The 25,643-nt window shown below is 44.4% G+C and overlaps 1 protein-coding gene across 3 annotated transcripts in view; it reads left to right on the forward strand.

The window, feature by feature from the left end:
• Positions 1 to 25,643, forward strand: part of kidins220a (kinase D-interacting substrate 220a) — a 128,180-nt gene that overhangs the window by 11,568 nt on the left and 90,969 nt on the right. For all 3 annotated transcript variants that reach the window (XM_084310617.1, XM_084310619.1, XM_084310618.1), the window contains exons 2-14: positions 2,214 to 2,375; positions 5,686 to 5,784; positions 6,675 to 6,773; positions 14,095 to 14,193; positions 14,707 to 14,805; positions 15,583 to 15,681; positions 17,207 to 17,404; positions 19,499 to 19,597; positions 20,158 to 20,256; positions 22,155 to 22,253; positions 23,941 to 24,118; positions 24,388 to 24,552; positions 24,736 to 24,915. In XM_084310617.1, coding sequence (XP_084166743.1) covers positions 2,244 to 2,375; positions 5,686 to 5,784; positions 6,675 to 6,773; positions 14,095 to 14,193; positions 14,707 to 14,805; positions 15,583 to 15,681; positions 17,207 to 17,404; positions 19,499 to 19,597; positions 20,158 to 20,256; positions 22,155 to 22,253; positions 23,941 to 24,118; positions 24,388 to 24,552; positions 24,736 to 24,915 — 1,645 coding nt within the window. In that variant the 5' untranslated portion in view covers positions 2,214 to 2,243. The remainder of the gene's footprint in view (positions 1 to 2,213; positions 2,376 to 5,685; positions 5,785 to 6,674; positions 6,774 to 14,094; positions 14,194 to 14,706; positions 14,806 to 15,582; positions 15,682 to 17,206; positions 17,405 to 19,498; positions 19,598 to 20,157; positions 20,257 to 22,154; positions 22,254 to 23,940; positions 24,119 to 24,387; positions 24,553 to 24,735; positions 24,916 to 25,643) is intronic.

Genomic DNA, 25,643 nt, shown 5'->3' on the forward strand with positions numbered 1-25,643 from the left:
AACATACCTCTGTGAGGCTGAATTTTCAGAGTAGAAGTGGATCTCTGCCAAAGCGCACATCGAGACTGTGCTCACTTTACACTTTATATTTATTGGTAAAGGATTTGCACTACAACTCGTACACCTTACTGTAAATTGTACCTAAATTGTACCTCATCCCATTTCTGCTCTGCACTATATAGTATTGTATATTAGTACTAGGGCTGGGCGATATGGCCTAAATATGATATCACGATATTTTCTGACCTTTCGGCGATACACGATACGCATCACAATGTTTTTCTTTTTTTCCCCAAACAATTCATTATGAGGCTTACCAAGACAGTATTTGAGTTTGCAAGCTAACATTAAAGACAAAATAAAATACCCATGCATTTAGCATTTTTATATTATATATTAGATTTAGATTATTAGATTATATATTGCATATATTTAGCAATGAGATATTATATGATTTAGATATGAAATATGATAAATTGAAAATGGGGGACCCTGATGTAAACAAGACGAAAGTCTTTCTCTGGTCTGAATCCTCCAGTCCACTGTTGTTGTATTGAGCTGTACTGTATTGTACCCATGCTGCAATCTGTTAATAACGTTTTCATTCATTCAGACGGCAAACAGAATCATTTTGATTGACAGTCGAGTCTGCCAATTATGTCACACCGCTTGCACCCGCCCTGCTGTTCTTAGCACTAGTGATGCACGATATATCGGCCGCCGATATAATATCGGCCGATATGGCCGTTTTTTTACACATCGGTATCGGTCCGATATCAAGATAGGGCCGATATTAATTTTTTTTAACCTGTTTTGGCCTTAAATAGTTTCAAAATATCAGTAATTTCTGAAAATAAGTTACAAAAGTAAAAGAAAAATTTTGCGTTTTGGAAAATAGCTCTTTATTTGATTATCATAAAAAAGTGTTTTCTATACAGATATATCGACATTGGTAAATATCGGTATCGGCCAGAACAGCAATATTAATATCGGTTATCGGTATCTGCCACAATTTTCACATCGGTGCATCACTACTTAGCACCAATCGGCAAGCGCGTATTAATTTTTTACTTCCGCCATTGGAGAGCTCAATGACAACAATGGTAGCTCCCCCGCCCCGCGGCCGACGTTTAGCTTTTAGCTCCGCAGGACGACTAAACGACTGGAGGCATAATGATTTTACTGCAACGGATGTTATAATAAAAGCCTTTCCATACATGTCTGATTGAAAACTTTATCAACAGACCGCAGAATGGGCACAACTGAGTCAGCACGGGCTGAGATATGAACGACTAATGCTTGCTATATCTAGGTCGACCGCGGACGTTGCTATGTAAATACGCTGATGTTATTATTGAACGTGTAACTATATAACGTTAATGCCACAAAACGAATGCCTTTGTTATCATAAGTAGTAACTTTGATGCAGTAGTGTGTGTGGACCAGATTGACGCGACACAATCCTCTTTGGCAAAACATCACGATATCCACGATACGTTTAAAAAGTGTATCGTTAATGAACTGTACCCGATATTTATATAATATCGTCATATCGCCCAGCCCTAATTAGTACATTGCATAGAATATTGTATATTGTATGGTAACTCGGTTACTTCTATTCTGCATCGAACATTGTACATATGTCTATACTGAACACTGTGACCTTTTGTACTTTTATTTTACATGCTATACTATTTTATTTCATACTATCTTGTCTAGCACAGTCTCTGGAGCGTAACAGTAAGAAGCATTTTGTATAAAAGTATTCTGTACTTCTGTATGACAACTATTAATGAAACTTGAACGCATTTTTTTTATGGCAACATATTTTGGCTAAATATGCCTCATTTTATAAATGTGTATACAGAAACAATTATTTTGCTTTTGTTGATAATATTCATTCATTTCATTGATAACATAGTGCTGTAATTTCATTTTCTAATAAATATGCATGATCAAGTTCAACAACGTGTGCCTTTATTTTGATATTCCTTATTTCCACGTTGGAATTACGCAATACATTAAGTGTGTATAAAATGGGGTTGTGGTATAAAAAAGTTTGAGAAGGCTAACCTCTTTTATAGCTTCTCTTCTCTTATTCAGCCCCCAATAGTGGCATATTATGGGGAACATAGCTAGCCATGTACACCAGCTATCTACCATGGGTGTCCCCACCCAGGCCCATACTCTAACCTCCTCTCCTTCCTCCACAGTGGTGTGGTGGCGGTTAGCGGCAGAGAGTCATGGACACCACCACCTCCCTGAAGATGGCCACCCTGGCCGTCCAGAGTCTGTTCAGCTACGTGGAGGAGGAGAACCTGGTGGCCATCAAGGCCCACCTGGAGAAGTTCAAAGAGGTGGATGGCAGGAGCGACGTAAGTCACGAAGCATCACAACACAGACTCTTTTCAGAGAGGCTTACAGGCCTGGCACACTGCATGTGGAATCCCCCCAAATGGCCGCCGAGGCGCCGGGATCAGCAGCCAGTTTCCTGTTGGCACCTTGTTAACAGATCTGACGGTTCACACGGCCGGCTCGTGGTCTGCAGCGTTGGTTTCGGCGTCTGGTCTATTCTCAGCGAGAGGCCGCAAGTGAATCGGACATATACCAGATAAGAAAAAACATTAAAACTGTATAAACAAACATGTTATTAAGGTTTTAATATGTTAATTGTATATCAGTGAATGTACAGATGAAGGGTAGGATGTGCGTTGGAAATAATATAGGAGAAGATGAGGGAAAGCAGAGAAAGACACACACACACACACACACACACACACACACACACACACACACACACACACACACACACACACACACACACACAGGGGAGGGGTTGTGGGACAGCGAGTGGAGAGACAGAGAGAAGGGAGAGAGGAACAGCACAAGGTGATAGAGAGATACAATGAAGAGAGACACTTTCTCTCTGACCGAGACGGGTACAAGCAGAGACAGAATGGTATAAAATCATGGATTTTAAATGTCCAATAGTTACCAAGCTCTTGATTTTTAACCCATGATAAATATCAGCTCTACCTGTGATTAATTAGAGCAGCGAAGCAGACTGGCACGTGGGGGAATCGCTGCTGTTGTGAACGATCAGGCTACAAATCTTTGTTTTGCAACGCTGCCTGCAGGCCACTTCGACAGTGGTGTGTTTGCAGCGTTAGGCTGATCAGATGCGTGCCCCTCATGGTACCAAAGCACCTCAAAGGCGCTAAAAACAAAATTACAAACATCACAAAACAAACTGGTCAGACTACTGCTTGACCTTACTACTAGAACCCACCTCACCCCTGCCCACTTTGACAACCTAGGATGGCTTAGAGTAGACGACAGAGTACAGCAACTTGCAATGGGCGGCCTGGTCTACAAGATACACTACACCACTAAGGTACCCATGTACATGTCAAAATACTTCCCAAAGGTCAGTGAATACCACGACCACAACACCAGAGGGAGCTCCACAAATCATGTTAAACCCAGATTTGGCTCAAACAAGGGACTAAACACGTTTCGCAATTATGCCACATCAATGTGGAACGCCCTACCCAAAGCTGTAAAGGAATGTGAATCACTACCCACCTTCAAAACCTCTCTAAAAGAGCACCTACGGGAGACTGCATTTCGAAACTGGCCCCTGTAATTGTCCAAACCCAACCCCCTCCAATGTACAGTTTCTTCCCCCGCAAATGTATATACTCTTTTTTTTTAGACTCTTTTTGTATCACAAACAGTACTGTATATTTGTAGATCTGGTATGTCATAAATGTCTAGATGTAGCTTTGCATGTTGACCAGAAGCAACTCACTGACAGTCGACGGCGTTATTAGATCCATAGCTATAATATAAAATATCGTTTTAGGACTCACAAGTTTGCCATTCTAAAACTATATCCATTGAATAAAGACCTGGCGCTGAAGGGGGATCGGCGCCCCCTTGCTGAGTGTTCAATAATTTCAAGCAACAATGGGCCCAACTGGTCCCAGAATGCCAAGTATAATCCCAGGTGGAATCCCATCCCAGCCGGGTGCCTTACCTATAAGAGTGATTGGTCTCCTCATTTCCCTGGCCTCCTCCTCTGATAATCTTGGTATTTTAAGCCTGCCAGTAAACTTTTCAAATTTGGAATGATCAAAGTTGACCTCTGAGCTATACAGTTGTGGGTGGCTGGGTAGCGCAGTGGACTAAGCACTCGCCTACCACCGCAGAGACTCTGGGATCGAATCCAGCTGTCAGCGGTACCTCCGGCTTGGTCAGTCGTCCCTACTAACACAATTGGCTATAGCGGGTAGGAAGCCGGTGGGGTATGTGTCCTGGTAGTTGTAAACTGCGACTCCTACTGGTCGGTCGGGGCGCCTGTTCAGCGGGGAGGGGATCTGGGGGAAATAGTGCGAACCTCTGCACACGTTACGTTCCCCCAGTGAAACTCCTCGCTGTCAAGTGAAAAGAAGCGTCTGGCGACTCCACATGTATCGGAGGAGGCATGTGGTAGTTCTACACCCTACCCAGGCCGACAGTGGGACAATGTGCGCAATGACCAGGAAGAGAATTGGCATAACGACTAAATTGGGATGGGTGAAAAATACTGAAAGCCAAAAAAAAAAAAAAAAGCTATACAGTTGTGAATACAATTCTCTAAAAGTGTCATTGATCTTTTTTGAGTCAGTAGTAACTACTCCTTGTTGTGTCCTGATTGAAGGGATATCCGAAAATGTATCATTTGCGCGAATTTTCATTGTCAGCAGTAAATGGCTGGGTCTAGAACCATGAAAGTAATAATTTTGTCTCGTACAACAAGCACACCTTTTAACCTAAACAAACCACATCAGTATATTTATTTACACAGTCGAGTGGAAGGATGTTTTACATATTGATTGATCCAGACATTTTGACATGTCAACTTCCCAGGCCTGATGGGGCGGGTTTTGCGTGGATGTTGAAGTAGGAGACGGAAGACTCTCAGATCACATAACAACCGTATTGTGACCAAAAAAAAGGAAGAGGCCAATAATGAGGCTGTGTGACTAGCACAGGTTTTAGAATGACACAAAAGTGTCAAATAGTGACCCTATGTAAGACACTGGGCTAGACTTCAGTTTTTAGTTCCTCTCCTCACTACCTTTGCCAGTGTGGTGGGTTTATCAATTGGGTTTGGGATTTTAGACTCTTTTAAGATCATATAACCATTATGTGAAGAAGTGAGAACTGTAAATTGTACCTAAATTGTACCTCATCCCATTTCTGCTTTGCACTATATAGTACTGTACATTAGTACACTGCATAGTATTGTATATTATATGGTAACTCAGAACATTGTACATATGTCTATACCGAACACTGACCTCATTTTCTTCTTCTAAATTACATGCTATACTATGTTATTTGATACTATCTTGTCTAGCACAGTCTCTGGAGCGTAACAGTAAGAAGCATTTTGTATGAAAGTATTCTGTACTTCTGTATGACAACTATTAAAGAAACTTGAAACTTGAGGTGACCTGAGGCCAACAACGATGTCCAGCATAGGATTTAGAACGACACAAAAGTGAGTCAGATAGCGACCCTCTCCGATGGACACTGGCTTTGTTATGTTTGTCCTTCGTGGCTCTTGCTAGGAGTCATGCGTGATTGATAGACGTGTTGGTGTGTTAAATACTTCTCTGTTTCTCTTTCCTACTTCAGAACGGACAAACTCCCCTGATGGTGGCCTCGGAGCAGGGGAGCGTGGACATCGTCCAAGAGCTCATCAGGAGAGGAGCCAACGTTAACCTAGACGACGTGGTAAACATGCACACCACTCCCACCGCTAGAAAACACCTGCAAACAATAGTACACATGGCAATGTGGGAGTTACTTAAGACTATAGGCTCAAAGGTACAGAGAAAGCTGGCCAGGTGGAAAACAAGTGGGTCATTTCTAACCACGCCAGGAGACGTAGAAGAGCTTGCTTGACCTGTTGGCCTCGATGTTCCATCTTGCTGAACTCACCACATTGTGGGTTGGTACACAGCCATTATGAGCCGTCATGAGCCATAATGACAGCCTATTACATGCTTTACCTTAGCTTGTGTGAGCAGCTAAATGACAGGAGGCTCCTGTTGGCCAACACCCAGCGTCTTCAACACCCAGGCCTTCACACACTCCCATGCGCGCGCACACACGCGCGCGCGCACACACACACACACACACACACACACACACACACACACACACACACACACACACACACACACACACACACACACACACACACACACACACACACACACACACACACACACACACACACACACACACACACACACACGTGTGTCCACGCCACACCACACCTCTTATTACAACTTCACTTTCGTAACCTGCCATTATGCTGCCCATTCCGACACACGCTCACTTCAACGCTCACTATCCTAGAGGGAGACAAGAGAAGAGACACGCTCACTTTCTCTCCGTCTTTTATCTTCTGTCTGATACGTCTCTCTCTGTGTGTGTGTGTGTGTGTGCCGCCTACTCCCATGAGCACCTGGTATGACCAGCTGGTAGGTAGAGTGGAGCGCCGTCCACATGCAGCGCTTCTGATTGGCAAGTTAACCGATGGACGGTGGAGTTTCTTCTTGGAGTTGTCCCCGTGGTAACCGTGTTGTGTTCTGTATGCGGTGTGGTTGTATGTACAGGACTGCTGGACGGCGCTGATCACGGCAGCCAAGGAGGGACACATAGACGTGGTGAAGGAGCTGCTGGAGAACAACGCCAACCTGGAACACCGAGACATGGTGAGAGGAGGGAGGGCGGGTGATGGGGCGGGGGGGGGGAGCTGCTGGATAACAATGCCAACCTGGAACACAGAGACATGGTGAGGGTGGGGGGGGGTCGGGGTAAGGAACTCAATGAAGGTGAGGAAAGTATGTGCAGGAAATTCCATTCCATTTCCTTTTCTTTTGTGTTGTATTCTGTCCATTACCCAAATCAATCAGATTCTATTTCTTTAAATCTGCCTGCTGGCAGTAGGCTTAATGGAATGAATACTCGAATGAGATCTTGCTAGCGAAAATAATTATTTCAACTCTTTCCGAATAAGTACATAAAAACAAGCCCAAAGAGTATCTAATTGATACGAATTAATAGATACTTATGAGGATATTAGGTATCATGTACTATATAAGTACATGTATGTGTAGATTAGGGGTTCCCAAAGTTTTCAAGCCGCGACCCCCGAAATAACGGTGTCAGAGAGCAGCGAACCCCACTATTATAGGAGGTGGTTGAAACATGCAAACGTTTGGACGCACTAATAAGCATTGGAGGCTATTAACAGTTTCACTATTAATCAGGTTTTAATCTGTTTCGGACATCATCCATAAATGCATTGAATTGATTAACCTTTGGTTTATACCAGTCATGTTAATCACCCTCTTGCAATTGCTCATTCACTTTTCCCACGTCCACGTCATCAAGTCCGTCAAACAGCGCATCTCCTCATCAGACATTTTAATCCCAGTTACAATATCACAATAACGTGTGACAGTGATACAATTCAACAATCCACAGATTCAGATTCCTCGTAATTCACATCCACAATCCACGCGTAAAGACGCTTCAAGGACTCCACAGGTAAGGACTATCTGACATCAATTTCAGCTTGATCAAACAATGTTTTCATATCCATCCAGCTGATCGGCTTCTGTAGTGTTCAACACGAATGCCGTTACTGGCCATAAAAGCATCAGAAACTACCCCCCCCCCCCTTTCATGCATTCATGATGAAACATAATACCTATTATATACAATGGGGGAAATAAGTATTGAACACATCAGCATTTTGTCCCGTAAATATATTTCCAATGTTCACCAGACTTTGGTATTAACTCAGGGAATCCAGACAAAAAATCTAAACATTAAAGTCCATAACTAAATAAAGTTATGTGTAATAAAGTGGAATGACATAGGAAAAAAGTATTGAACACACTAACTGAAATTAATTCAATACTTAGTGGAGAAGCTTTTGTTTGTAATGACATAATGTTTGGTAGTGTTATTCGGGTAATGTGCAGTGCCATTTCTCCTCCAAACATGGTGTTGTGTGACAGCCAGAAAGTAACATTTTGGTCTCATCTGACCAGAGTACATGCTCCCAGTAATTCACTGGCTTGTCCAAATGTTGCAAACTTTAAACAAGCTTCAACATGTCTTTTTTTTCAGTAGTGGAGTCTTGCGGGCTGAGCGCGCACAGGCCATGGCGGTGGAGTGCATTGCCTATGGTCCTTTCTGTCACAGTTGTACCTGCTGCCTCCAAGTCTTTCTGGAGCTCTTTACTAGTGGTCCATGGCTCTCTGGCTACTCTTCTAAGTATCCTTCTGACTCCCTGATCAGAAATGTTGCGAGGAGCACCTGTGCATGGCTGGTTGATGATGGAGTGATGTTGCTTCCACTTATGGATAATGCCCCCAATGGTGCTTACTGGAAGATTCTGAAGTTGTGAAATACATCTTTAGCCAATTCTATTTTCATGATTTGCAACAATCTGTTTGTGAAGGTCTTGAGAGCTCTTTGCTTTTACCCATCATTTGTCAGTTGACATTATTAGCACAGATAGGAGGTAGAGTTGCCTCCTAATTAGTTTTGGTTTTCAGCTAGTTCCTTGCCTTTCCTTGCTGTGGTGTACTGCTTTTTCTTAGTGTGTCCAATACTTTTTTGCTGTTTCATTCCACTTTATTACACATAACTTTATTTACATATGGACTTTAATGTTTAGATTTCTTGTCTGGATTTCTTGAGTTAATACAAACGTCTGGTGCAAATTTCGCTTGAATACGCTCATTGGAAATACATTTACTGAACAAAATGTTGATGTGTCCAATACTTATTTCCCCCATTGTACATTTGATTTGGAAATAGTAGCGTGTCCAGGCAAGAAAAGCCAATGATTATAGTAGAATTCACGTTGTGCCCTATTACTCGCTTCCCAGGAATGATCCCGGATGACTCTGAAATTATACTTATATTCACCATGGGATAATGCGTGAACATATGCATGAAAAAATTATCCCTTTTTTGCATCTTGGACGGAAGAAAGTTTGCCTTTTCTCAGTCCTTGCCCCACAATGGTGGAACGAACTGCCCACCACAGTTAGGACAGCCGAAACCCATCCAACCTTTCGGGCGTCGACTAAAGACGCACTTCTTCAACCATTATCTGAAATGAAAAAAAATATCTAAAAAAAATATCTAACCTTACTGTCATGCACTTGTCATGTCCTAATATTAGGGCTGACCTTCGAATTTGTTTTTGGAATTCGAAGCTTCGGGGCCGAGATTCGATTTTAATTTGAAGCTTCGAGATAAAAAAAAATTATAATTTTATAATTTTTTTTTACATTTTCTTAATTTTTTTCTTAATTTTAAACTTTTCAGGCCTCAACCCCCAAATAACGGTGTCAGAGAGCCGCGACCCCCAATATTATAGGAGGTAAAAAAAAGAAAAAAACTAAAAAATCTTTATTTAAAGAAAAAATAATTATAAATGGAAATGTATGGTTGAAACATGCAAACGTTCAAACGCGCACACACACTAATAAGCATTGGAGGCTTTTAACCAGGGCCGGACTGGGGAAATCATTCAGGCCAGGAAATATAGTGCAAAATATAGCCCCAGTCAGGCCACTTTTTAAGCAGGGGGTTTGGGGGTCCCCCACCAGGAAATTTTCTGTTACAAAGACTTCATTTCCTGCATTCTGGTGCAGGAATTTTTTTATTTGTACCCTTTAAATGCCAGTGTTTGTGATGGCATCACAACTTATTGTTAAAAAACAGGCTAGCGTATGTATGATTAGCAACAACACTGATTTTGATGGATTTTCTGTTTTTTTGTAATGTCAGATTGAAAAAAATACAATCTTTTATTCAACTTCAGCCCTGATCATAACACCACATATTAATTTTATAATTCTAGTTGTTCCGACACCGATACCAGTATCGGAAATGCCGCCGATACTGCCTAAAATGCTGGTATCGGTATCGGCGAGTACCCTCTAATTCTGCGCTCCGATACCATATGACGTGATTTATCAACAACACTGCGGTCTGCTGAGTGAGCATTATAAAACAAACGTGTTTAACCGACCGTGAATTAAAGTGTCAATGGCATTTGTCATTTTAACAGCAGATACTTTCATGCCATTGTCCCGACAGAGCGCTGTTGACGGGGAGCTCTGATGGGTTCGCTTGGTGGTGTTATTAGCATTGAACAGCTAACCGAAATCTAGCGTTAACTAACGTTAAAGTTTTAGCTTTAACGTTACCTTGGCTAAAGTTGGGGCTATTCATAATCCAGCAATAATGGCTGCAGACCTGCCTACCAAAGTACAGCAAGTTGGCAAAGGAGTATTCCAAGGTAAATCACATTTTCACCAGTAACGTTAGTCTTTCCATCTACCGGTAGCTCATACTAGCTAACCTAGCTCACGTTAACGTCGTCACTGATCAACCACCTCGCGTACACAATTAATGACATGTTGCGGACAGCCATATCGGTGACAATGTTTAGCTTTTAGTGCCAAATGATAAGAGTCTGAGGCGGAGTCTCAAAAGAGAATGTCGAATATTTATTTTGCATTAAAAATCACATTTATTAGTCCAGAACACCAAACCCCTACTCGTTTCTCTAGCTGTTGCCAAGAAAACTATCCTCTTAACACTTCTATGCCACTCACGAGTTTTCTCGGAATTATTAATATCTCGTTGAAAACCACTCACGTGATTTCTCGGATTTTTTTTTTTTTTTGTGATCTGAAATCATATTGCATCACGCAAGCCTACCATAGTATACCCGAGTGCCGCCGGCTTTCAGATGTGGAAAAAAGCGCCCCCTATCGTCTCCCAGATGACATAAGGGATTTTGGAATGGACTCAATGAAAATGGATGGGGAAAAAATCCTGTACTCCACATTTTCCAGTCCACCCATGCAGCCGGAGTACCAGAGTTCATTCAGGGGGCTCTGAGCCCCGCGGAATCATGTGTGCTACTGTATCACGTTGGATCTATACACTTATCGTTTTTTTCGAATGGTGATCAGGAATTGGAATATACCAGTTGGATACCATCTGATGTCAGGTAAGGAATCTATGTTATCAGTGTTAGGATAATCAGACTCATTTTGATGAAGATATAAGCTGTTTTGTGAAATGAAATCCAAGAGGAAATGAACACGGCGATTATCCGTGCGCGGCTCGAATGGGCGTGCGTGTATGTATAATATTGATCATCTAGCGTTTATTTGAAAACGATTCATAAATAGGCTGACAAATATCAACGTTCTGGAATATTCCAGTAAAAGACGATTATCATAGAATGCCCCAGAATGGACTGTTTTTTACCCAAAACGGGTGCTTTTCAAAATGCTCTCAAACGGAAATGAAGCGATAAAAACCAATCTGCCTTGACAGCACTGACTGGAAAAGGATTCTTTGATAAGCGACGAGCAGATTAGACACATAGCCATAATTTAAAACATATATTAGGCGATATTAACGATAACATTGGCGCCGATGGTGGCATTCAAGCGCTAACTCTGGCGCCACCTCGTGGCATAGAAAGTGTTAAACTGGAAGACAAGAAAAAATTTGAATACTGGGCAATGGTTGGGCCTTCTCTCAAATTACATATCACAGGAAACAATCTCAACCGTGGATCACATCGAAGTCTCACAATTTAATAACATCTGGGAATTGCTTGTGGATAATCTAGGCTCCTAATCATAGGAGATTGACCTGTGAGCCATCCACTCCATAACCCACCCTTCTCTCAATCCCCCTCCTCACCCGCTACTTTACTTACTCCCCTCTCTGCCCCCCCCCCTTTCCCTTGTCATGTGTATTCGTTGTTGTCCTTCATTGTCCTTAGTTGTAATTTGTTTGTCAATGTCTAGTCTGATATTTTTCTTATTTTACTACACTTTTTATTGAATTTTGTACTGTAAATAGTTAAAACGTATAATAAATAATAAAGTTGTCCCCCGAAGAGGGGGGGGGTGGGGGGGGGGGGTGGAGTGCCCTCAAAAAAGAGCCGGGAAAAAAGCAAGAAAAAAAAAATCACAACGAACAGAGCCTCTGCTACTTAAACGGAGCCTTGTGGAAGCAAGTGCAGCAACGAATAATGTCTGTGTGGAACTAATGTGCCAACAACCTTTCCGTGGGTGAACTCATTGAGATAGTTTTCAATTACTGATACTAATACTAATCTATACAATCACCTGTTGTTGAATAAATACCATTACTTTATAGTTATTACTAAAAAACAGTATATATAAAACAGTAGCTGTATAAAAAAAAATTTAATAAAAAAAGTTTTATAATTTATATAATATATATATTTTTTAATGTATGCACTGGTATCGGATCAGTATCGGTATCGGCCGATACCCAAAGCTTAGGTATCGGAATCGGATCGCGAAGGAAAAAATGGTATCGGAACATCTCTACTTTAAATGCCAGTGTGTGTGATGGCATATATTTGCAATATATCAAATGCAAAGTAGATTTTTCTGGGGGGGATTATTACAGGCTAGCATGTGTCAATGATTAGCAACAACAGTTTTTTGTAAGGCTCCCGCCTCCACCAATCACATGCGGCTCCCTCTATGAAATCAATACATTCTGGAAATCATCTCGCGACCCCTCTAGTCCTAGCTAAAGGCAGGGAAGCCATGCTGTGTTGCTGTTTTTCTCTTCACTCAATACTCCTCCTGTTCTGTTCTGAAGTCCACAATTCTGTCTGACCCCAAGTGAACGATCCATTAACACGGGAAGAGAACATTCAATTACATTACATTCAGCATGATGCAACCTTTTTTTGTGGTAATCTCATTTCCGGAGCTCTGGTCGTCCTCAGTGGATGATATGGTTGAATAGTAGAACACTTTCACATCCAGCTCCCCACACAGCTCTGCCAGCAGCTACTCTGTCCATTTACAGACTGAGTGAATGAATGAAATATTTTTTAAATAAAATAAAAACTAAAATATATCTGTTAATTTGACGCATACAAAAGATAATAAAAAAAAGAGAACAAAAAGAGAAACGGATAAACAAATCCTAGTTTACCCTGTTCGAAAATCTCTGAGTGTTTTGTTTTTGCAATATGCAAAGAAAAAAGGCACTCAGAGAGAGATGCCTACCCCCACGCACAAGTGCTGCTGAACCCCACGTCCATGTTGATTTCAATGGACACAGGTGGACATTAATTAAAATAAATTACTTTAGAAATCAGGTCATTGGCCTGCTGTCAACCATGTGCAAAGCTTTATCCAGATTGGATGAGAACTATAGGAACTGGTGTGGACAGAAACGCAAGATGGGCGTGATCATAATACCCACTTCGCAGCGAGGGTGGTTTGACATAAACAAAGTTGACCAATTGTTGCCGATCTTTCTACTTGTCTAAATTACATTTTGTGATGTAGCAGTTTGTGCACAATATGCAATTCCAATAGCCTATTGCTGTTGAACAGAGATTATAGTAACTAGGACAATTAAGTGAAAAAGTACTCTCTCTGCTGTTGCTTGGCTTTTCATCTAGAATCCCCCCTGGCATTCTGGCTTGAATGCTTTCACCTTGGTCAAAGATACAACAGTGACCAGCAGTAGTCTACTTTATATTTAATTCACTAATCATGCTTCAGAGTTTATCTTGGAACATTTTCTCAACCACCGTGCGTGATTCTACCTCTAGGACTCAGAAGTGAGTCATGTCCTCAGATGAGTCGTAGTAGTGTGGCATGTGTCTACACACTGTATGGGTCACAGTCTGAAAGTCTGTAATGACCGCATGGATTACAACAAACACCACTATGTACCTTCCACTGGAGACAGTGTCACTCTATGAATAGCACACTTTTGTGTGTGTGTGTCTGTGTCTGTGTGTGTGTGTGTGTGTGTGTGTGTGTGTTGTCATTCCTAAAGAATGCAGCTACGTAGGTAATGTTCATTCTTCTAAGATCTGTTATTCTCTGCCTGTTTGATGGAGAGGGGGGTGCTGTCATGGGTCGCCTGTAGAAGCTGTATTCTATTCATTCATTCTATATTCTGTCTCCTACATAGGGAGGCTGGAGTGCTCTCATGTGGGCTGCATACAAGGGCCGTACGTTAGTGGCCCAGCTACTTATGGAGAAAGGAGCCAATCCTAACATCACCGGTCAGGTACGGCACACCAGAGTGGAGTCAAGTCAAACTGTATTATCCCACCAGGAAGAAAGAACACATTCATCATAAAAATAGCATCACTCATGGCCATATTCAAACTCACTCACTCCAAATAGCAAACTAAATGCAAACGTGTGCAAAAACGTTCAGAGTTTTTGTATGTGTGTGTGAGATGATGTGCAACATCAAACAGCATTGTCGTTTGGTGAAGTGCCCCTTTTTAAGATGGGGACTCAGTGGGTTTGCCAAAGTACAAGCTTGAGCACAAGATGCAATTCCAAGAGCCTCTTGCCGTCGGACAGGAAACCCATTCATGCCATCAAAAGCATCTGCTCAATTCATGGTTAGAAAAAGCCTGAACACAACTACAACACTGCACATTGTGCTGGCAGTAACACTGTGCCTCTTAATCCGTGGTTCTTGGTAGGTTGAGGTAGCTTTATGCAAAGTGCACCCTGGGGCCTGGCATGGTTATCAGCGTGTGTTTAACCCTGTCCTTTGTCCCAACAGTACAGTGTCTACCCCATCATCTGGGCGGCTGGCAGAGGCCACGGTGAGATTGTCCACCTCCTGCTGCAGCACGGGGCCAAGGTCAACTGCTCAGACAAGGTAACTAACACTCCAGAGCAGCAATGTGATGCTAGTTCAGACACACTGCTCAGACAAGGTAACTAATACTCCAGAGCAGCAACGTGATGCTAGTTCAGACACACTGCGAGTTTCACACGGTAGGTTCACACACTAGGTTCACACACTAGGTTCACATGCTAGGCCCACACGCTAGGTTCACACACTAGGTTCACACGCTAGGTTCACACGGTAGGCTCACACACTATGTTCACACGATAGGTTCACACACTAGGCTCACACACTATGTTCACGCGATAGGCTCACATGTGGTCCTGTGCAGCTCAACGAGGACTGCCAGTGTTAAGGCCAAATGATAGTTTCCGCGGGTGCGTGTTGGTATGCGTGATGTAATTTTAGTACATTTTGTCACTGCTCTTGTCAACGCGGACGTCCGCACGGGTGTCCGCATGCCTCCCAGATTTTTGTGACCCCGCGGATACCCCCATGGATATGGAGTGTGATCCTAGTGTGCATGTGTGGATCACGTACACTACAGACACCAAAAATGTACCTTAAACAGAGCCGCACGCGCAGCCGTGTCTGCAGCTGTGTGGGCGTACGTGTCAGTTTAGAGTATATAATCGCCTTTTTAGGGGTTCGATTCCCGGTGGGGCCACCCTTACTGAATTCCATTGCAAAGCACTTTAAGTAGTACTAGCACTAGAAAAGTGCTATAGAAATGCAGCCATTAATTTTACACTATGTTATTCTATTTCTTCTCCTCCTCTCCTCCCCCTCTCCTCCTCTCCTCCTCAGTATGGCACCACTCCTCTGATCTGGGCAGCCAGGAAGGGTCACTACGACAGTGTGATGCACCTGCTGGCCAATGGAGCAGATGTGGACCAGGAAGGAGCTGTAAGTACACCATAGATCTGTACACACCATAGCTCTTCTCTACGTTCAGTCTTATGAAGTTTTCAATAGAAATGACACCTGCAGTGTCACGCATAATCCAACACTGTCCTCCAGGGTCAGTCCATTGTTTCAGTGAAAAACAGAAACTGGCATAATCTGTAAATTATATATGAGAGCATGAAATAACTGTGTGGACTTTGTACATTGTTTAGGTCATATTGTTTCACTCAACAGTTAAAGGGATATTTCACTTCAGTAGAATCATCTAAAGTCATCTACCATCTACTTTCTTCCAGCAAGGCAGCGGGTAACCATGGTAACCACTCCCCGAACATTCCATGCAAGGCAAAGATATACAGCACACTCAAACCTACAACAAAGATATACAGCACACTCAAACCTACAACAAAGATATACAGCACACTCAAACCTACAACAAAGATATACAGCACACTCAAACCTACAACAAAGACATACAGCACACTCAAACCTACAACAAAGACATACAGCACACTCAAACCTACAACAAAGATATACAGCACACTCAAACCTACAACAAAGATATACAGCACACTCAAACCTACAACAAAGATATACAGCACACTCAAACCTACAACACATTGACTGGATCTGCTTTTATTTTCCAAAGGTCATACATCTCTAAAGACACATCAAATGCAAAACAAACATTTTCAAGATTCCAGAGATTTATTTGTCACATACATACACAAGACATGTAGTGAAATGAAGGTGGCCATGCCCACCTTGATTGTGCAAAAATACAAATAATAAAATGGAATAATAAAATGGAATAGATAATAAAATAGACATGATAAAAAGTAATAAGAATACAATACAATGCTAAGCTTAAGAAATAAAGGTAATGAGTACTATATACAATAATATACAGTTATGTTTTTAAAGTTACCTTTTGTGTGTGTGTGTGTGTGTGTGTGTGTGTGTGTGTGTGTGTGTGTGTGTGTGTGTGTGTGTGTGTGTGTGTGTGTGTGTGTGTGTGTGTGTGTGTGTGTGTGTGTGTGTGTGTGTGTGTGTGTGTGTGTGTGTGTGTGTGTGTGTGTGTGTGTGTGTGTGTGTGTGTGTGTGCGCGTGCGTGCGTGCGTGCGTGCGTGGGTGGTGTGCGGAGAGATCAGTGTTCTGATGTCCTGGGGGAAGAAGCTGAGTCTGAGTCTCTCTGTTCTTGCGCTTGCCTGACCGCAGCAGCTTGAACAGGCTGTTGTTGGGGTGGTGAGGGTCCTTCATTATTCTGCAGGCTCTGGATTTGCACCTCCAGGGTAATGGGAGTTGGAGGTGTGTCCACCCACCCTGACCACCTGGGGCCTGTCGGTCAGGTGTACCTTTGATTCAGAATTGCCTGCTTTATTGAAATCTTCTACTAAAGTGAAATATCCCTTTTAATGAACTAGTGGTTTTTTAAAGGGTAAGTTTTGCATTTGTGCTCTCAGAACTCCATGACGGCTCTGGTCGTCTTTTTTTAAAAGGGTAAATCTTGCCTCTGTGCTCTCAGAACTCCATGACGGCTCTGATCGTGGCTGTGAAGGGCGGTTTCACCGAGGTGGTGAAGGAGCTCCTGAAGAGGAACCCCAATGTCAACATGACGGACAAGGACGGCAACACGGCCCTGGCCATCGCCGCCAAGGAGGGACACACCGAGATCGTCCAGGACCTGCTGGACGCCGGCACCTACGTCAACATCCCAGACAGGGTAAGGTCAGCCGCCCCCAGGGCCATCACCTCTGAACCTTCACCCCCTAGGGAACCTTGTAGGATGGCTGTTATCAGCAGACGGTATGATAAGTCTGTGTAGTTGCATACAACAATATTGACTCTTGTTGGAAGTGAAGAGACGTGGTTCTTCGTCTTTATTTACAGTATGAAGAGCCTAAATAAAGTTCTTCATTTGTAAGCTACTTTATTCCTCTTCTGTGCGTTACTTATTCTTAGGCTACTTACTTGGCTGTGTTGACTCACCCTCAATACAATAATTTGACCAGATATTATTCACGGAGGCGGACAACAGAGTCTTTGATAGGATAGAGTTTACTGACAGATTGACATGTTGCAACATGGAGAGACCTAGGCTCCAGCACTGGCCCTGTAGCCTAGATCTCTGTAGAATGGTGAGCTATCAAAGTATTTATACAGCAGAGTAGACAAAACAAGTGGAGCATTGACTTACATAATATGAATTACAGAGATATGTGGAATTATAGATATGATTTACAGAGATATCTGGATAATGACGTAGACTGCTGTGTGTATGTATATGTGTGTACAAGTTGATGTGTAGAGAGACGGGGTTGTGTGTGTGTGATGGTAAGAAAAACAGAGAGGGAGAGATAGTGTGTTTGTGGCATGTGTGTTAGAAAGAGAGAATAGTGTTGGTAAATGTCTTGCTATTTCGCTGATTTATTTATCCTTTATTTATCCAGGAATGTCCCATTGAGATACAAGATCTCTTCTTCCAGGGAGTCCTGACCAACACACAACAAGTTTCAACATAAAACAGGGCATTAAACAAAAAACATACAATTCAAATATAAATACAGAGGGTCATTTGTGCAGTGGCAAGGAGCATAATCACATCAACAATAGCATCAGGTAAAACAGTTACATGTTTCATAAAGGGCTAATCGTAGCATACCTTTAAAAGCATTCACAGTAGGAAGTGCCTGTAGACAAAGTTTCACTTGCAGCGTATTCCATAAAAAGGGAGCATAGTGGGAGAATGCAGCTTTACCAAGCTCTGACTGCATCAAAGGAACATTTAACAGCATACCATTTGCTGCTCGTCTGGTATTAAAAAAGCAAGTATAAAAGGACAGAAGTCTGGAGATATATAAGGGCAGCTTACCTAGCAATGACTTAAGGATAAAAATCAACATGTGTGATTGTCTTCTTTGGTACAGAGAGGACCATCCTAATGACTGATACAAAGTGCATTGGTGGGTGCGAGAGCCTGCACCCGTTACAAAACGTATGGCAGTATGGTACGCAGAATCCAGCTTTTTAAGCAGGGAGGAAGGAGCATGCATATAGATTACATCGCCATAGTCTAATACAGGCAGAAAGGAACTCTGCACAATTCTCTTCCTGGCTTCAGATGGGAAACATTTCTTTAACCGGAAGAAAAAGCCCAGTTTAGGTCTAAGTTTTCTCAGTAGGTTCCCAATATGAACATCAAAGGCCATCTTTTCATCAATCCATATGCCCAGATATTTATAGGATGCTACTTTGTCAAGGCATGTCCCTTCCAGTGTCAGAATCGGGGGGACAGCTGTATTAGCTCGAGAGCGAGAGAAGGTCATGTACTTGGTCTTTTTTGCATTAAGGACCAGTCTTAGCCTTAGCAAGGAGTGTTGTAGTGTATTAAAAGCATCATGTAGAAGCTCTATGGCCTGAGTTAAAGAGGAAGCCACTGTGTAAACAACTGTATCATCGGCGTATAAATGAAAATGTGCTGGGTTTATCCCATTTCCTAGTTCATTTATAAAGATGGAAAATAAGACGGGGGCCAAAATAGAACCTTGTGGAACACCTTTGTTTACAGTAAGAGCAGCTGAGGTATAATCTTCTACTGAAACACACTGAGTTCTTTCAGATAGATAGTTTTTAAACCAGCTCAAAGCCATTTTACCAAGACCTATGCAGCCAAGCCTTTGCAGTAGCAATGCATGATGATGCACTGATAAACTCTCTCTCTCTCTCTCTCTCTCTCTCTCTCTCTCTCTCTCTCTCTCTCTCTCTCTCCCCTCCCTCTCTCTCTCTCCCTCTCTCCCTCTCCCCCTCCCTCCCTCAGAGTGGTGAGACGGTGCTGATCGGAGCAGTGAGGGGAGGTCATGTGGAGATTGTTCGCGCTCTGCTGAACAAATATGCTGACATTGACATCAGGGGTCAGGTAGGAGCTCCTTCCCCGCTGATCCTCACTCACAGACTCTGTCTCTAACAGCCGAGGAGGAGGCTGCGCCCTCGCCTCACACCCTCCTGGCTCTCACACCCTCCTGGCTCTCACGCCCGCCTGGCTCTCACGCCGCTTCTCCAACCTCGTCTGCTTGTGTTTCTCTCGTCTCCATATGAGGCGGGTGGAGTAACCGCCTCCAGCTGACGGTCGAAGGTTTAGACAAATGGTTTGAATACAAACAGACCCAGCAGCATGAAGAAACACACACACGCTGAAAACAAACAACCCTGGTTCCTCTTTGCGCTCTGGACTTCTTCACAGCACGGTCCAAGTCTGCCTTGTTTATTCCTGTCACACTGGGAATCGGTTTCATTAGCAACTCAACACTACCAATAACATTGACCCACCCGCTCAACACACACACACACACACACGCACACACGCACACGCACACGCGCACACGCACACACAGAGTAAGATTTAGTTTGTGTGTGTGCTTGTATGTATGTGTGTGTTATTATAATAGGTTTTTGCCCCTTCTTCTTTGTGTGCATCAGGATGGAAAGACTGCCCTCTTCTGGGCGGTGGAGAAAGGCAACGCCACCATGGTGAGAGACATCCTGCAGTGTAACCCTGATACTGAGAGCTGCACCAAGGTGACACACACACACACACACACACACACACACACACACACACACACACGCACACACACACACGCACACACACACACACACACACACACACACACACGCACACACACACAGGGAACATAATGATAATATGTTCCCATAGCCTTTGACCTTTCGGTTTGGACTGTCTCCAGCATGTGTGACTGCTTCACTGCTTTCATCAGAGTTCAATGATACACACAGTTAACTCATTCTCTGCCACGCTGTTTCCGGGATATGGCTATGCGCTGCCACGCATTAAACCAATGGAGTCAGTCACCTTGTTTGCAGGCTATAACTATATTTAAGCATTACATCACGAGACAGAGTGGGTTATAGAAATTAGACCACGCCTATGGGTGGTTGTTAGGCCCGAGGCGCAGCCGAAGTATGGTTCGGTCTGGGGAGGGTGTAGACGACCACATGCTGCCCTACTGTCAGTCTGGGGAGGGTGTAAACTACCACATGCTGCCCTACTGTCAGTCTGGGGAGGGTGTAGACGACTACATGCTGCCCTACTGTCAGTCTGGGGAGGGTGTAGACGACTACATGCTGCCCTACTGTCAGTCTGGGGAGGGTGTAGACTACCACATGCTGCCCTACTGTCAGTTTGGGGAGGGTGTGTAGACGACCACATGCTGCCCTACTGTCAGTCTGGGGAGGGTGTAGACGACCACATGCTGCCCTACTGTCAGTTTGGGGAGGGTGTAGACTACCACATGCTGCCCTACTGTCAGTCTGGGGAGGGTGTAGACGACTACATGCTGCCCTACTGTCAGTCTGGGGAGGGTGTAGACGACCACATGCTGCCCTACTGTCAGTCTGGGGAGGGTGTAGACTACCACATGCTGCCCTACTGTCAGTTTGGGGAGGGTGTAGACTACCACATGCTGCCCTACTGTCAGTCTGGGGAGGGTGTAGACGACTACATGCTGCCCTACTGTCAGTCTGGGGAGGGTGTAGACGACCACATGCTGCCCTACTGTCGGTCTGGGGAGGGTGTAGACTACCACATGCTGCCCTACTGTCAGTTTGGGGAGGGTGTAGACTACCACATGCTGCCCTACTGTCAGTCTGGGGAGGGTGTAGACGACTACATGCTGCCCTACTGTCAGTCTGGGGAGGGTGTAGACGACTACATGCTGCCCTACTGTCAGTCTGGGGAGGGTGTAGACTAGGGTGACGCTTTCAACATATCCATTCGTAAAGATTATTGTTCGCCATCTTGCTTTCATTTCTAAAACCACGAACGGCGGAGTGATTGTAATTCGGTTGTGGGCGGGTTCTGGGACCACAAGCGTGGGTTATAAGAAATAACCATGTGTAACTTGACTGTTTCAGCCAATCAGAATCGAGAAATTTGCATGCCATTGTATAATCTATATTATAGCTATGGATGCAATACTATGGCCCATTTGACATAGAGTATCTATCGTTCAAGATGTGAAAAAGAAAAAAAAAATTCCATCCATACATTCCCGTTTTATACTGTGGTGAATATAAGTATGGTTTTAGAGTGGTTTAGGGTAATTCCTGGGAGGCTAGTAATAGCCTGCGACGTGTATTATACTAAATCCATTGGCATTTCATCCCTACACACGCTACAATAAAAAATTCAAATGCATATGATCGCTATTATGTTCCATCATGAATGCATGAAAGGGGGGGGGGTCGTTTCTGATTAATTGATTGTCAGTAACGGCATTCGTTAGTACAACAACATACGCTGATCGGGGCGATGGCTATGAAAACAAGGCACAATCGAGCAGAAATTTACGTTAAATTGCTCTTACCTGTGGCCGGTGGGATTCCAAAAAGAGTAAGACTGCAAAGCAAAACATTGTGTACTAACGTGTTGCACTGACTGTGTGTTTGTGTGTTAGGAGGCAGAGACCCCTCTGATCAAAGCCACCAAGATGAGGAACATAGAGATCGTGGAGCTGCTGCTGGATAAAGCAGCTAAGGTGTCTGCTCTGGACAAGGTACTGTTGTTGTTGTTGTTGTTGTTGTTGTTGTTGTTGTTGTTGTTGTTGTTGTTGTTGTTTTAGCTGTTGTTGTTGTTATGCCAATTCCCTCCTGGTCGTTGTACTGCCCTACTGTCGGTCTGGGGAGGGTGTAGACGACCACATGCTGCCCTACCGTCAGTCTGGGGACGGTGTAGACGACCACATGCTGCCCTACTGTCAGTCTGGGGAGGGTGTGTAGACGACCACATGCTGCCCTACTGTCGGTCTGGGGAGGGTGTAGACGACTACATGCTGCCCTACTGTTAGTCTGGGGATGGTGTAGACAACCACATGCTGCCCTACTGTCGGTCTGGGGAGGGTGTAGACGACCACATGCTGCCCTACTGTCGGTCTGGGGAGGGTGTAGACGACCACATGCTGCCCTACTGTCAGTCTGGGGAGGGTGTAGACGACCACATGCTGTCCTACTGTCGGTCTGGGGAGGGTGTAGACGACCACATGCTGCCCTACTGTCGGTCTGGGGAGGGTGTAGACGACCACATGCTGCCCTACTGTCAGTCTGGGGAGGGTGTAGACGACCACATGCTGCCCTACTGTCGGTCTGGGGAGGGTGTAGACGACCACATGCTGCCCTACTGTCGGTCTGGGGAGGGTGTAGACGACCACATGCTGCCCTACTGTCAGTCTGGGAAGGGTGTAGACGACCACATGCTGCCCTACTGTCGGTCTGGGGAGGGTGTAGACGACCACATGCTGCCCTACTGTCGGTCTGGGGAGGGTGTAGACGACCACATGCTGCCCTACTGTCAGTCTGGGGAGGGTGTAGACGACCACATGCTGCCCTACTGTCGGTCTGGGGAGGGTGTAGACGACCACATGCTGCCCTACTGTCGGTCTGGGGAGGGTGTAGACTACCACATGCTGCCCTACTGTCGGTCTGGGGAGGGTGTAGACTACCACATGCTGCCCTACTGTCGGTCTGGGGAGGGTGTAGACTACCACATGCTGCCCTACTGTCAGTCTGGGGAGGGTGTAGACGACCACATGCCTCCTCCGATACATGTGGAGTTGCCAGCTGCTTCCTTTCACCCGACAGCGAGGAGTTTCACTGAGAGAGCGTAACAGCCACGGAGGTTCACGCCATCTCCCCCAGATCCCCTCCCTGCTCAACAGGCGCCCCGACCGACCAGTAGTAGTCGCCGTTCCAATGACCAGGACTCATACCCTCACCGTCTTCCCACCCGCGGACACTGACAACTGTGACGACTGGAGGTACCGCTGACACCTGGGATTTGAACCCAGGTCTCTGCGGTTGTCGGCGGAGGTAGACCTCTACACTACCCAGACGCCCCCTGTTGTCACAGCACGCTCACATCCTCAATGCAATACATTCTTTATTCAACCCAGTGTTTCATCATAGACCGTCTTCTTCTGGACTGACGCACCAGGATGGAAAAACCGAATCACTACAATACCATAATTTATGTCATGTTCTTTTGGGTGTCTCAACTGGATGGAATGTGTTATATATATTTTGTTTGTTTCTTTGATAAAAATCGTTATCATTAGTAAGTAAGTTCATTAGGCAATGGATTTAGTTATTTCCAAAGAATATACTTCCTATGACATGGGTGTAAAGGTTGAAAAGTGGATTTGTCAGTAAAGAAGGATCAATCTCTCCCCCTTCTCTCTCTCTCCACAGAAAGGAGACACGGCGCTGCACATCGCCATCCGAGGGCGGAGCCGCAAGCTGGCCGAGCTGCTCCTGAGGAACCCCAAAGACGGCCGACTGCTGTACCGGCCCAACAAGGCCGGCGAGACGCCATACAACATCGACTGCACCCACCAGAAGAGCATCCTCACCCAGATCTTTGGCGCCAGTAAGACGAGTTGGATAATGACATTCGGATACAGAGATACAGGACAGAATGAACTTGTAGGCGGTTGTCATTGTAGGCGTTGATTCATTGATTCATTGTCATACAGTACAACAAAAATAAGTTTGGCATCCAACCGGAGTGCAAATGTAACAGTAAAATGCAATAGATGTCATTGTCTTTGTAGCATTCGCTCGCTCTCTCTCTCTCCTTCTCTCTCTCTCTTCATCCTCCACTCTAATACTGTCTAATCACCCCCCCCTCTCTCTCAGAGCACCTCTCCCCCTCGGAGTCGGACGGGGACATGTTAGGTTATGACCTGTACAGCAGTGCTCTGGCCGACATCCTGAGTGAGCCCACCATGCAGCCCCCCATCTGTGTGGGTCTGTACGCCCAGTGGGGCAGCGGCAAGTCCTTCCTGCTCAAGAAGCTCGAGGGTAAGGCAGCATTTAATGTCTTACAGTACAGTAGAGTTGAGGCTATGTGCTGTATGACATTCAAAGCTCTTAAACCAGTAAACAAAACATGCTCACTTTAACACGGGATGGTTCAGTGAATAGTTTCATTATCTTCATTAACTTCACACATATCATCCTCTCCTCTCCTCCTCTCTCTCTCAGATGAAATGAAGACGTTTGCAGGTCAGCAGATTGAGCCTTTGTTCCAGTTCTCCTGGCTGGTGGTGTTCCTCACTCTGCTGCTGTGTGGCTGTGTGGCCCTGGTCCTTGGCTTCACCGTCGACCCCAAGCTGGCCATCGCCGTCTCCCTCACCCTCCTGGCCCTGCTCTACATCTTCTTTGGTGAGAGAAACACCTCAAATTAATTAGATTATTTAGATTGTACTTTATTGTCATTATATTTTCATACAACAAGATTTGCGACTCAAACTTAAGGTGCAGTAATAAAATCACACAAGTAATAAAAGAGAAACATAAAATACTATACAGAAACATAAAATACTATACAAGAAACATTAAATACTATACAAGAAACATAAAATACTATACAGAAACATAAAATACTATACAATAGGACAATGTTACAATACTGTACAATATACAAAATAGCAACAATATACAAAATAACTACACAAATAACAATCACAAGGGGCGGTTAAGTGGCGCAGTGGGCAAGGCGCTCACCACTAACAGAGGAGATGCTGGGTTCGAGCCCAGCTCTCGGCGTTGCTACCAGCTTGGCTGGTCGTTCATACTAACACAATTGGCAGTGTTAGGGGTGGGAAAGCTGGTGGGTGGGGATCGGACGTTGTGGACAGCGACTCCTACAGGTCGGTTGGTGCGCCTGTACAGCAGAATCAGGAAGCAACGCGTGAGCCTCCCACGCGTTACTCCTCGCCACTGAGAGATCGCGCTGTGCAGGTGAAAAGATGCAACGGCTGCCTCCTCGCAGGGCTCTACAGTGCGACCATTTTACTCGCATTTGCCCCTAATAATATGTGTGCGAACCGGAAAAATAAATTACTTGCACAGTGTGCGAGTGAAGCTTACAGCCTCAGTCGTGCTTTTTT

The sequence above is a fragment of the Notolepis coatsorum genome (assembly GCF_963971535.1).
Source record: "Notolepis coatsorum genome assembly, chromosome: 3".
NCBI lineage: Eukaryota > Metazoa > Chordata > Actinopteri > Aulopiformes > Paralepididae > Notolepis > Notolepis coatsorum.